Here is a 13,552-nt window from a genome sequence, read left to right as displayed (position 1 = left end):
AAGGAGGAGCTGAAAGTTTTAGAGAGGGGACAGAGAGACAGAGAAGAGGGAGATGGAGACAAGGAGACAAGATGGAACCTATAGGAGATGATTGAACCAGATCTAAGTGGCCTAAAGAGCAACAGGTAGCAATGGATATCATAGAAGACAATTGAGTGATATAGGGTACATTTGCCCCTTCTAGGTGTCTAGCTTATATTTACATCAATTGAGTTTTGAGTTCTTTGTATGGGCATTTTGGGGGTTGAAGATTTACTGTTATAAATCTGACTGATAAATTACAAGCCTCTGGAGTTTTCATTTACTGGGTTACTGGGATTTGTGACAGCTAGCCACAGGGGGCAGATGGCTTGGGAAATGGGAAATTCGAGGGGTTCAGTGGTAGGCTAACCTCTGGAACCTGGGAAGATCTTGGCTTGCAGCTTGTGGGAGGGTAGACTATGTAGCAGGCATTAGCATGGATTGTTGTATTTTGTTTTTTGGTTTTTGGTTTTTTTATAATTATATGCTACATCCTGGAAATCTGAAGGAGGCTGAATTTAATGGACTAATAATTTAGTAGAGTCATTTTCAAAAAGGCAGAAATATTTGGGATGTAGCATGGTTGTTGCTAGCAGATTAATATTAGCCAGCCTTGTAGAACAGGAAAAAAAAAATGTGATTTGGCCAGAAAAAAAGCATTGGCAAGACCAAGAGCTCATAACAGTTAAGAAGAGAGATTAGAACTGTTAAAATGAAGCTAAGCAATTTACACACTAGGACAATAAGAGCTGTTGGCAAAACTCCACCCACCACAGGCTCCAGAGTGCTGTGCTTACTTGGGGCCCTCTACGAAGTGACTCCCAGGCTTACCTGTCCAGGAACTCAAAGGCCACTGCAGTTATGGTCCAAAAGGGCCAGGCTACATCTAAAACTATGATTCTGTTTTTACAAATATTCAGAATATAGGGACTATAGAATCATAGAATATTCTATCAAGAATTTGAGAAACACCTATAAAACCAGCAAAGTCTGACAGAAGGTAACCTATAAGAGAACCTTCAAACTATGAGAATACTGCATCACTTGAAATGGAGACCCCAAGAAAACTAGGCACTAAGTAGACCCAGACCAAGACGGCACATGTGGGTTTCAAATGGCTAGGACATATAGGTGGGTCCATTCAAGATCTTTGAGCCAGGTGGTGGTGGCACATGCCTTTGATCCCAGCACTTGGGAGGCAGAAGCAGGATTTTTGAGTTCGAGGCCAGCCTGGGCTACAAAGTGAGTTCCAGGACAACCAGGGCGATCCAGCAAAACCCTGTTTCAAAAAAACAAAAAACGAAAAACAAAAAAACAACAAAAAAAGATCTTTGAAGCTCATGCAAATGCATGTCTTTGATGCTGCATGTGTGGGGCTACAGGACTCAGTGTTTGTCCTACTGAACAGTGTTCTGTGTTTGGCTTGGTTTTCCCTTGGTACTCTTTTGTTCTTCATTTTTGAAATAGCAATAAACTGCATGCTATAGTATATTGATGTTTACATCATTTGTATCTTATAAAAAGTCAAAAAAGGATTAGTTTGTGTCTAAGTAGAGACACCTACACTTTTGAGCAATGTCAAGTTAGATTGAGTACACTTTGCACTGTTAGATGGCCATAAGTCTAAGAAAAACAGGTTTGCCATGATTTGAAACTGAATGTCCCACACAGGCTCAATTTTGAATGCTTGGAAGACAGTGGAAGTGATGAGGCCTAGCTAGAGAAAATTTGTCACTAAGGTTGAGTCTTTGAAAGTTACCTAGACCCAACTCCTACTGCACTCTGCTTCCTGGCCTACCATAATATGAACAGTCCCCACTACATGCTTCTATACCAAAATAAATAATCTCCCTATTGCCATCAGCCATCTCAGTACAGCAGCACAAAAGAAGCAAATATAGTTTAGCTATAAAGTTCTTTCAAAAAAAAAGTAACTAAAACTGAAACAAAAGAAAGACATTATAACTTACAGAAAGCCTGTTTTCTAAGAGACAGCTAAAATTATATGCTGATTAGATAAGCTAGAAGAAATTGATAAATTTCAAGATAAATAAATTTACCCGTGCTTAATTATACAGAATGAAAGAAATCTAAACATGTCTACAAGAAGGGAGAGATAACTAAGCAGTTAAGAATGTGTGCTATGGAGAACATGGTCCACCAAATCAATTAAGCAGGGCACATATGGGCTCATAGAGACTGAAACAGGAAGCACAGGGCCTGTGTGAGTCTGCACCAGATCCTCTGTGTACATGTTATAGCTGTTAGCTTGGTGTTTTGCTTGAGTCCAAACAGCAGGAGAGGGTGTATCTCTGACTCTTTTGCCTGCTGTTGGGACTGACTCCCTTCCTCCTATTGAGTTGCCTTGTCCAGCATGGATATGAGGGCTTTTGACTTGTCTTATTGCATCTTGTTTTGGCCTGTGTGGCTGTCCCTTCTTGAAGGCCTGCTCTTTTCTAAAGAGAAAATGAAGGGAGACCGGATTTGAGAGAGAAGGAAGGTGGGGTGGGGGTCAAACTGGAGAAAGAGGCAGGGGGCAATCTGATAGATAAAGGGTGTGAAAAAAAGAAAGAATATGTGCTGCTCTTAAAGGGCCCCAAGTTGAGACTCAAATGTCAGGTGGTTCACAATCACCTGAAACTCCAGCTCCAATGGATCTGACAATCTCCTCTTCTAGTCTCTACAGCAGCAGTTCTCAATTTGTAGGCCATGACCTCTTTGAGGGCCAAATGACCTTTTCACGGGGGTCCCATAGCTGATATCCTACATATCAGATATTTTCATTAAGATTCAAAATAGCAGCAAAATTATAGTTACAAATTGGCAACAAAAATAATTTTATGGTTGGGGGTCACCACAACATGAGGAACTGTGTTAATGGGTCTCAGCATTAAGACTGAGAATCACTGATCTCTCTACAGACAGTCACATACATGTGGTAGATATTCACTTAGAGATATACATGTAAATAAAACAAAAATAATAAATCTTAAGAAAAAGATTTCTATCACCATAGATTTTATATAAACTTAAGAGAACTGAGTATTTTTAAGTTGTTTAATGGCTTGTCAAACTGTAGTATTAAACTGAGCATAGTATTATATACTTGAATTCCCAGCACTTGGAAAGCAGAAGCAGAAGAACTGCCACAAAGTTGCAGCCAACTAGGATACAAAGCAAGTCCCACCTAGATGGCTCAATGGTTAAGAAAAGTTACTGTTTTTAAAAAGGACCCAGGTTCAGTTCCTGATACCCATAGTACAACCACTTGTAAATCTAGTCCCAGAAGGTTTTATAACCTCTCTTAGTCTCCCAGACACTACATTCACATACCTATGTAAAGGCATAGACATATTCATATAAAATACACATAACTACAATGTTTATTGAGTCAAAAAATAGTCCATTTTTTAGAAAAATTATATAAATATATACATGCACAGTACAGAATATGAATGCATATATACCCAACAGAATGTCAATAAAACTTTCTATACAAAATATAAATGTGGGTCATTTTATTCTTACTTTTGATACATTTTCTAATTTTCTATAATGAATTCACAAAAGGGTGTTTAAAGCTTATTAATTCATGCTTGTGAAGATATAATTAAACTAGAATAAAACTGAATGTTTGACTAAAAGCACTGTTTATACTTAGCTATTACTTCTGCAGCCTAAAATTTCTCATTACTATCTGGATAAAAGTAAAACCAAAATACACAAATAACACTGGCAGCCTTAGCAAAGTAGAAAGCAGAAATTGGTATTTCAGTCAAACTGTATGTTATGTTCCTGTTCTCAGCAAATATCTGAGTATTTATCCACTGGCTTGCTAGCCCCAACATAAAAGGTTCCCACAAAACATCTACAAGCTTTTCTAGCAGAAATATGCAAGAAAGGTCTCATTCAGTTCATGGATATTAGCAGAACTTAACTCTAGAGATTACTCCAGTCAGGCCACTGAAAATCAAAATCTGGAGGTATGGGGAGAGAAAAAGATTGTCCCTTAGTTAATTAATGGGATGGCTTTAAGCCCAGGAAAATCTAAAAGTACAAACGCCCCTGGCTGTCCTGAGAACAGTACAAGAGAAACAAGAAAGACTTCTGCCCATGTTATCAACAATACCTCTATCTCTAAAAGAAGATGTTGTACCAATAGCTTAGCCAGTTTTAACACTGGCTTAAAGAACACTGGAAATTAGTTTCAACTAGCACAAACTGTAAACTCCTATCTACACATTTTCTTCAGAAAAATCCTCCTAAACCAAGCTTTCCCTAAGATAAAAAACATACAGAAACTTATAACAGGGTTAGAAATGTGTGTGCACTCACTTATCTGACACCTGCTGTGCACCAGCATGATGGGGAAGTTATCTCGAATATTCCAATACTTATCTAAGAGCTTCACCAAGTAGATGCTGCCATTGTGATTCCATAGTGCATGTGGAATGAGGTCCGAGAAAAACTAACATTTAACAAAGCCAAATTATGAAACTATGTGATCTTGGTTCACAGCCCATACTTTTCAATCATGCTATTATACTAGCTAGGTACATACACTCTGAAAAGGAGATAAAATCCTTACTTTTTTTTTTTTATGTCAAAGTAAAAAGAACAGTAGACAGTAAGAGACAGGCTTATCTCATACTCTCTATCCTATTAGGGTACAAAAGAAGTTGTTTTGCTTTTAATGTTTTAGAGGAAGGCTGTGGTAAAGAATAATGGTTAAGACCTAACCCAATTCACAGCCCTCAAATGTCTCTGCCACATGCCCTACCAGCACCTGATCTATTTTCTACATCCTGTTTCCCTCTTGAAAACTAGGAAAAATAAACACTTTTGTTTAAAACTGGGGTCATATTTGTAGTGAGGTTTTACAAAATGCACAAGAGGCTTGCTTTTAAAAGTGTACTTAGAATGGAACTCTCACCATCTAAGTATTTAACAGACCTGAGAGTACAGGTGATCAAGCATACTTCTATTCAGTTTACAAAAAGTACTTCTAAATACTGTGGAATTACTTTTGTTGGAGAATTTAGTGCTATCTACAAATGTTTAGTGATAACCTCAGGAAGGTAGCATTTGAATACCCAGTTTATCAACAATAACTGAGGGTGGAATATATATCCAGACTTTTGCTAAACATTACAAAAGATATAAAAAAGGAAAACATGTGGTCTCAGAATTGATAAGTTTATGTTATTGTGAAGACAAAACTATCATATATAAACATTCCCAAAAAGGGCATATGTTTTATGATAGAGTAACAAAAGTTTGATTTAAAAAGAGCATAAACTAAAAAAAATAAAAATAAAAGGAACATAATCTGAGAAATAAGTTTGGTGAGACTCTTAAGGTATCCTTAAAGAGCACTTAAGATTTAGACTGCTGGGGCTCAAAATGGCTTAGTGATTAAGAGCCCTGGCTGTAGGGCTGGTGAGATGGCTCAGAGGGTAAGCGCACTGACTGCTCTTCTGAAGGTCCTGAGTTCATATCCCAGCAAACACATGGTGGCTCACAACCACGTGTAATGAGATCTGACACCCTCTTCTGGTGCATCTGAAGACAGCTACAGTGAATTACGCCAGAGCAAGCGGGGCTGGAGCAAGCAGGACTGGAGCAAGTGGGCCCAGCAGAGGTCCTGAGTTCAAGCCCCAGCAGCCACACACATCTACAACTACAGTGTACTCATACCCATAAAATAAATAAAATTAAATAGAATTTAAAAAAAAAAAAAAAGCAAAAGAGCCTTGGCTGCTCTTCCAGAGGTCCTGAGTTCAATTCCCAGCAACCATATGGTAGCTCATAACCATCTATTTAATAAAACCCAATGCCCTCTTCTGGTACACATGTGTACATGCAGACAGAGCACTCATATACATTAGATACATAGATAGATAGATAGATAGATAGATAGATAGATAGATAGATAGATAGATAGAGATTTAGACTACTAGACAGGTGGTGGTGGTGCTCTTTTGATCCAAAGAGACAGGTGGATCTCTGTGAGTTTGAGGCTCGTCTGATCTACAGTGCTAGTTCTAAGACAGCCAAGGCTACACAAAGAAACAGTCTAAATAAATAGACTATTAGCAAGAGGAAAGAGGCATTCCTGATGAAATGTAAAGGGATCATCAAGTATGGGAACTACAGGAAACTAACCTCAGTGGAGAGGACACACAGATTATGAAGATAGACTTAAAGGCCCACTAAACTCAAGTTCTTAAAACAAAATTTTAAACAGTGTTTAAATATAGTGATTTTTTAAAAAAAAATTACTAATATCCACAATACAGGCCAACAAGATAGCCCAGTAGTTAAAAGCACTTCCAATCAAGGTGGAGGGGAAGAAGCCATGCCCAAAGACTGACCTCCGACTTCCACATATGCACTGTGATTTGTGCACCTGTACACATGCACAAACACATACAATCAATCAAGAAATGCAATCATTGTTAAAGAAAAATGCAGACAGAAAGCCACAACCTATCAAAGTATAGAATTGTGGAGCTCAATTAAAACTGATTCATCTACAACACAACTCCTGAACCTACACCTCAGGAATCACTGTAAAAGAGAAGACTGAATAACTATTAAAAGCCAGAGAAACAGGAAGCTTGCTGTGATATTTTATCTCCTAGGACTCTCAGAAGCTCTCTCCATGAAGTCTTACCAACCGGGCTGCCTAAACATGACCTGAACAAGGCTGACATGAATAAACATGTTAGCTAACTGTGAAGATGGCAAATTCAGGAAGCCTCCACCCCAGACAAAGAACTATAGGCAATTCAAGAATGCTGAGGATGGATATTCCCAAGGGAAGAGCACAACAACCTGACATCCAATACCCAACAGCCCTGAAAACGTATATACATAAGTAGCATTATATGGATTGAACAGGGTGTATTTATATTTTTAGGAATACACATACACACACATATGTATATAACAACAAATAAAGAAAAAAGACTATGGATTTGAAATTGAGCAAGGGGTAGTACATGAGAAAGTTTGGCCGGAGGAAAAGGAAAGGAGAGATGATGCAATTATAATCTCAATTATGCTCTAAATATATAAATATATTTTAAATATCCACGGCAGGGGCTAGAGAGATGGCTCAGCAGTTAAGAGCACTGACTGCTCTTCCAGAGGTCATGAGTTCAATTCCCAGCAACCTTATGGTGGCTCACAACCATCTCTAATGGGATCCGATGCCCTCTTCTGGTGTGTCTGAAGATAGTGACAATATACTCACATAAAACAAATAAAACTTTTTTAAAAAAAAATCTATGGCAAAAAAAATGTGATATATTATTACATATTTTTAAAGAAACTATAATGTTATGACTATATCTTTTAGACAAACAACTTTTACATATAAGCATTGTAGTATTTACAGATAAGGTATTATAATTCTAGGATTTGCATTATTTCAAAGTAATGAAAAAAAAGATAGGTGACCCTGACATGAATTTTACTGAAGCCTGATAGTAGATACAGAAGTATACTATTCTGGCTACCATGTTTTTAGAATCTTTGTCACTTTATAAACTTATTTTATTTTATTTTTAGTTAAAATAGAATTATAGTTTCCTCCCTTTCTTTTCCCTTTTCCAACCCATCCCATGTTCTCCCACTATATTACTTAATCTACCAATCTAGAGTATTCATTTGAAAAAACATAAGTCATAAATTTATAGTCTAGTATTTTCTCAAACATTTGCTACAACCTGATTAAAAAAATTAGCATCTTCTACTTACAAGCTAAAAATTCAAGAAACTTGACTGCTTTAAATTTAGTGTATATTTAATTTTAAATAATTACACCATATTTTTCTAAATTCAGTTAGGATCTAAAAACCAAAATCAAATCAAGCTAATCATAATAAGTAAAAAATAGTTTTAAGAACCCCCTCTGTTGCTGGGAGGTGGTGGCACATGCCTTTAATCCCAGCACTTGGGAGGCAGAGGCAGGTGGATTTCTGAGTTCGAGGCTAGCCTGGTCCATACAGTGAGTTCCAGGACAGTCAGAGCTACACAGAGAAACCCTGACTCGAAAAAAAACAAAACAAAACAAAATAACAACAACAACAAAAAGAACCCCTCTGTTGGGTCTGACACTAAAAGGTAATCTTTTGTCACAAGACAGTATCAACACACACTAACTGAAGGTAGTACAGCAACCCTTGACTAGCATAAGGTAGGTGGGTTAACTCCAGTTCTATATTACTATACAAACAGGTGGCAACATGAGACTAGCTTCACTGTCAACACTGCCACTGCAGTAAGCCCCCAAACTCCCACAATGAAAATCTAAGCTTTCACCTAGCTAAATCATTTTATGTAAAATCAACAAAAAACAATTATTCCAGAGTGTGACTCCCTTAAACTTTGCCATTAACAAACATTAATTCAGCACCGTGCTCCATTCAAACTCTGAATTCCCAATGTTCTGCTTAACAAAATAGGAACAGAAAGATTTAAGCTCCCACAAAAAAGTCTCACCTGCAATAAGTATTGCAGACAGAATATAAGCCTGTGTCAAAGCTCACATCAACTCACTGTATTATCTTCCAGTAAAGAAAACCAGCCAGGCCCTGTGTGATGGCTCACATGTGTAATCTTAGCACTTATGAAGCTAAGGAAGGAGAATCACAAGTTCAGAGCCCATCTAGGTAGGTAAATGGACATATACACACTCTCTCCTCTCTTATACACAAACACTCAAGAATTTAAAGCAACCTAGAAACTTCATTACAGACATAACGATGCTCTCATTAGAAACATAAAGTAAGCACAAACTGAAAGAGGACTTCTAAGTCACATTGTCTTTTCAATAACCTACTTCAACAAAATATATTTTATAAGATCAAATTTCATTTTATAAGATCAAATTCCCATAACCTAGTTTATAGTAAATTTAATTAATACACCTATTTTAGTTTCAAATAGTTTTTTTTTCTAATTTTGAATGAAACTCTACAAGTTTTGCTTAATTTGTATGTAAATTAAAGTTTTCCCATGGCCATTAAATTGTTTATAAAGTTAATAACTGCAAATTAAAATATTGCTACCATGAATTAAAAACAATACAACCATGTCACAAAATGTTTGCTATGGTGACAGAATCTGAGAGGTGGCTCAGCAGAGCCAGCTGCTCTTCCAGAGGACCTGGGTTCCAGAAGATCTGGGTAGCTACAGTTCCAGGATATATTAGCCCTCTTCCGGCCTTCCTCACCTAGGCACCAGGCACTCAAGTGTTGCACAGACATACAAGCAGGCAGAACACCCAAACACATAAAATAATAACGTAAAAATCTTTGCCAAAAGGGGGAGGGGGAACTAGAAAGATAGTTCAGTGGTTAAGAGCACTCACTGCACTTCTAAAGGTCCTGAGTTCAATTCCCAGCACCCATATGGCAGCTTACAACTCTCTGATGCTGTCTTCTGGTGTGTAGAGTACATACAGACAAAAGCACTCATATACATAAATAAATGTTAAAAAGAAAATACTTGTCATTGTGGAACCAAGTCACAGACAAACTGCTCAGATGTCAGTGCTTCCACAATTACCAGTGACACTGGCATAGGATTACACTCCATCTTCAGATGTTTAGTTTTAGTAACTGGTGAGGGACAGCAATTTCAATCATTCTTTCCATGGACACTTAACCACTAACTTACTGTCTAACTTTTCTTCTCCACACTCGCCTACTACACTGTCTAGAAGTACGTATTTCTGGAGATTTGAAGATAAGTACCTGGCAAGTTACACTGTAAAGTATCTTGTCACGGCCCTGCAAGTGGTTAAACTGTTTTCCTAATATTCATAAAAACATCCTTTTTATAAGCAACATTTGTCGATAGAAACGACTGCTACTCCAGACTCATCGAAACCTCAACCAAACAAAGAAAACAAGGAACAAAAATGCCAACCAATACCAAGTTCCTTAGTGTGTTCAAAAAGCAGGGAACAGGGATCCTCTGGAAGGGGTGTGTTTAAAGTCCGCTGAAATGTGTAAATTTTCTTTCCTAGCTGCCGGCCTCATCTACTAAGTCCAGTGTTTTGTTTGGGAAATGACCCTGGTCTGAACTCAGTGCTGAGTAAGTGAAATGCTGGAGTTATCGATCTGTCGTGGGAACCCTGTTCCAACTGCTCCTGCTGCACTTGCTACTTCCACCTCCCACCGGGAACTGAGCTCCGCAACCCTCCAAGTTCAGTCTTAAGCTCCCCCTCACCTCCTGGGGACACCCCTGGGCCCCCACATGATGTACTCGGGAGGCTGACGTAAGTAAGCTCTTCTTTTAATCCCGCCAGCAGACAGACCAGCTGCGGTCTCTAACCTGCTGTCAAAGTCATCCCAAATACCCTCTCTGCGGAATGAGCCTCTTCTGGGGAGGCGCAACCCTCAGTGGCCATTCAAGTTCACGTCCCTTTAGGACAGGCCGCCGGAAGCGGTAGCATTTGGCATTAAATACAGGGCCCAGGTTCTGCACTATTTTCTGGCGCTGCGCTTATGGAGGGTTGGCCCGGAGGCTCGCGTTATCGCGGTCCCCCACGTCTTGGTGTGCACCCTGAAGTTTCAGGTGAGCATTCTTCAGCAGCCCGAGCCTTGGTGGAGGCGAAAAGCCGAGAGAAAAGGCACACAGAGCTAGGCCCAGACTGCAACCCGACAGGGCGCCCGCCGCACCGCGCTCTCAGCCCCCGCCCGCAGCGCCCGCGGCCCACGAACAATGCGCCCGCCCGCCCGCCCGCCTGCGCCGCACTCACCACCCAGGTCAGCGCCCCGTCAGCGCCCGCGAGGCTGGACTTGGCCATGGCAGCGCCTCCCGTGCAGGCCAGGGGCTGCTCGCGCTCCGGGGACGCCCGGTCCGCCGCTCGCACTGACCGCTGCGCGTCGCACTCCTTAGCCGCGCCCCATCGCGGGCCCGAGCCGCTGAGGAGGCCGCGCCGCCCGCCGCCCTCAAACTCGAGCGCGGCGCCCGGGCCTAGAGCGCGGCTGAGGGCGAGGAAGGCTGGCGGTGCGGCGCAGCCTTCCGGGGCTTCCGCGGGCGAACGGGGTCCCGGAGGTGGGACGAGGGTCCGAGCGGGCTGGCTGGGACCCGCGAGCTGGAGCCCTGACAGGAAGGAGCCGCCGCTTCTCCTCAAGCCACCGAAGCCGCAGAGTCCTCGCCGCGGTCGCCGCAGCCTCCAAGGCCCGCCGCTGCCTCAAAACTGCCCAAGCAGCGTCTGAACGGGTCCTCCGGAGCACAGGCCAAGAGGGACAATAAACAGAGCCGCCGTGGTGGCCTCCCTTTAGTCCGGCATAACACCGCACACACAGGCGCGCTCCGGGAGGGGGAGGGCGCGGTGACCACCGGCTGTCAGTCAACCGTGCATCGTCCAATCACAGCCTTGTCACTACAGCCCTTCGACCAATCCCAAAATTTCAGGCCCCTAGGGGGGCGGGACCCAAGGGGAAAACGTCATTGCGGGTAGCAACGGAGAGGCAGACTTGGGTTTTTTGTTTGTGTGTGAGAGTGTGTGTAAGAGAGAGCGAGGCAGAGTGAATGGGGTTTCCGTCGGAAGGGAGAGCAGGCGGCTGTCATGGGTCATTCTGGGGCATCCGAAAGAGCCGGGAGTCCTGGGACGAGAACTCTGGGAACCTCCGGGTTGTGTCCTGCAGAAATGCCAGGAAGCTGGAGAGGCTGGGGACAAGGCGGGGAGGATGGGGGCAGAAAGGCAGGAAGCCTTAGGCGTCCCCAGGGACTGGGCCAGGGGGTGAGCTAGTGAACTGCAGACAGGACTGTGCTCCGCTACGAGCAGCTGGACCCCCGCGCTCAGGCCCCAGGTTGCTGCTGCGCAGATCATCCACCAGACAGTCTCTCTGTCCTTCATCTGCCTGCCCCCAAACAAGGCAAGCAGTCTTCAGTGCCACCAGTTAGGGAATTTTAGAGTGATAAGAGTGCCCAGAGAACATTCCTGGGAAGGAAAGAGAACATGTCAGGGCTCTCTTTCCAGGCTATTGACCTTTCTCCTCCCAACAATGCAGACAGGTCCCTGTCACTTCTCATCCGTCAAGAATTGCACCACCACCACTCCTAAGAGGGCACACATATCTTTTTTGAACTTCCAGAGTCGTTTTCAGGTACACATTAAGGAATAGACTTTTTTCGTGTGGAAGCTTTCTAAGAATAAAATTTGCAACACCAGAGCCTTTGGCAGATGGAAGAGCTCTTGACTTCACCCAGCCTGTAAATGGAATTGCATTCAACAAGTTCTCTTTGGGCATACTCCAGGCCATGCTCTGCCAGGCGTGGCAATGGGTTTAAAGGGATAACAGCCTCCTATGTCAATCTTCCAAGAGTGACTAACACGAGGACACCGAAGAACTGTATCCAGATAGAGCTAACAACTTTCTGTGAAAGTGTTTCTGTGAATCTCTCTGGCAGCTGAGTACTTCCCTTAAGGGAAAACAAAAAACGTTTGGGGTCACACCTCTCAACCACAGCATTCTGAATCCAAGTGGGGAACTCTGAAACATGGAAATAATTTAAATGTAGTTCTTAATTAGCTCTCTGGAGACCATGGAATTTCAGTTTATTTGGGGATTCTGACTAAGAACACCAAAGCCTTTCTTTTCTAAGTTTAGTGTTATAGCTTATAAATCGCTAGCCAGGATCTAAGCTGGGCTGGGCCCCTGACTATAAAGCCCCATAGCCTTGTTACCAGCTTTCCAAGTCCAGCGTTGGGAATTCTTACCTGGGGATTTTAACTCATTTATGTACTGTGACTTTACATCCCTAAGAATTTCACGTTAGAAAACAGATGATCTTAAAAGGTTGGGTATTTTAAAGATAAATGTATGTGTGCTTATGTAGAAGCCATGCTATCTCTTTCTCTGATTTTGAGAGGTCTTGCTGCAGCTTAGGCTGACCTTAAACCCTTGACCCTGTGTCTCAGCCACCCAATCGCTGGGATTCCATGAATAACCACCATACTCAGCTCTTGTCTCCTTTTTAAATCATCACTTTAAAAACTCTTAAGCTTCAAATTTTGAACCCAAAATCCAAATAGTTAATTAGCGGAATTCATGTCCCTGATCTGATGCACTATTAAACTCATTAACTTGCTAAGTGTAAATAAACTTTTCTAATGATTGTTACTAACCTAGGGACTGGAGAGATGGCTCAGAGGTTAAAAGAACTTGTTCCTCCTCCAGAAGACCCCGGTTCAGTTCCCAATACCCATGTAATAGCTCAAGCCTTTCTCTTCTTTTGTTGTTGTTTTTGTTTGGTTGGTTGGTTTGTTTTGTTTTCTGTGTAGCCCTGGCTGTCCTGGAACTTACTCTGTAGACCAGGTTGGCCTCTAATTCAGAAATCCTGAAATCCACCTGCCTCTGCCTCCCAAGTGCTAGGATTAAAGGCGTGCACCACCACTGCCCAGCACAAATGAACATTTTAAAGAAGAATTTTGTGACAAGTAGGTAAACCCCAACTACTGAAAAACTGTGTCTAACAGGCACATATATATATACATATATATATA

The 13,552-nt window shown here is 41.7% G+C and overlaps 1 protein-coding gene across 1 annotated transcript in view; it reads right to left on the bottom strand.

Annotated features, from left to right (window-relative positions):
- Top2b (DNA topoisomerase II beta) overlaps positions 1-11,361 on the bottom strand; it is a 66,960-nt gene extending 55,599 nt beyond the window's left edge. The window contains exon 1 of the mRNA XM_031361093.1: positions 10,796-11,361. Coding sequence (XP_031216953.1) covers positions 10,796-10,843 — 48 coding nt within the window. The 5' untranslated portion in view covers positions 10,844-11,361. The remainder of the gene's footprint in view (positions 1-10,795) is intronic.
- Positions 11,362-13,552: the final 2,191 nt, after the last annotated feature.

Source organism: Mastomys coucha, unplaced genomic scaffold, assembly GCF_008632895.1.
Source record: "Mastomys coucha isolate ucsf_1 unplaced genomic scaffold, UCSF_Mcou_1 pScaffold9, whole genome shotgun sequence".
Taxonomy (NCBI): domain Eukaryota; kingdom Metazoa; phylum Chordata; class Mammalia; order Rodentia; family Muridae; genus Mastomys; species Mastomys coucha.
This window is presented reverse-complemented; position numbering and strand designations above follow the sequence as displayed.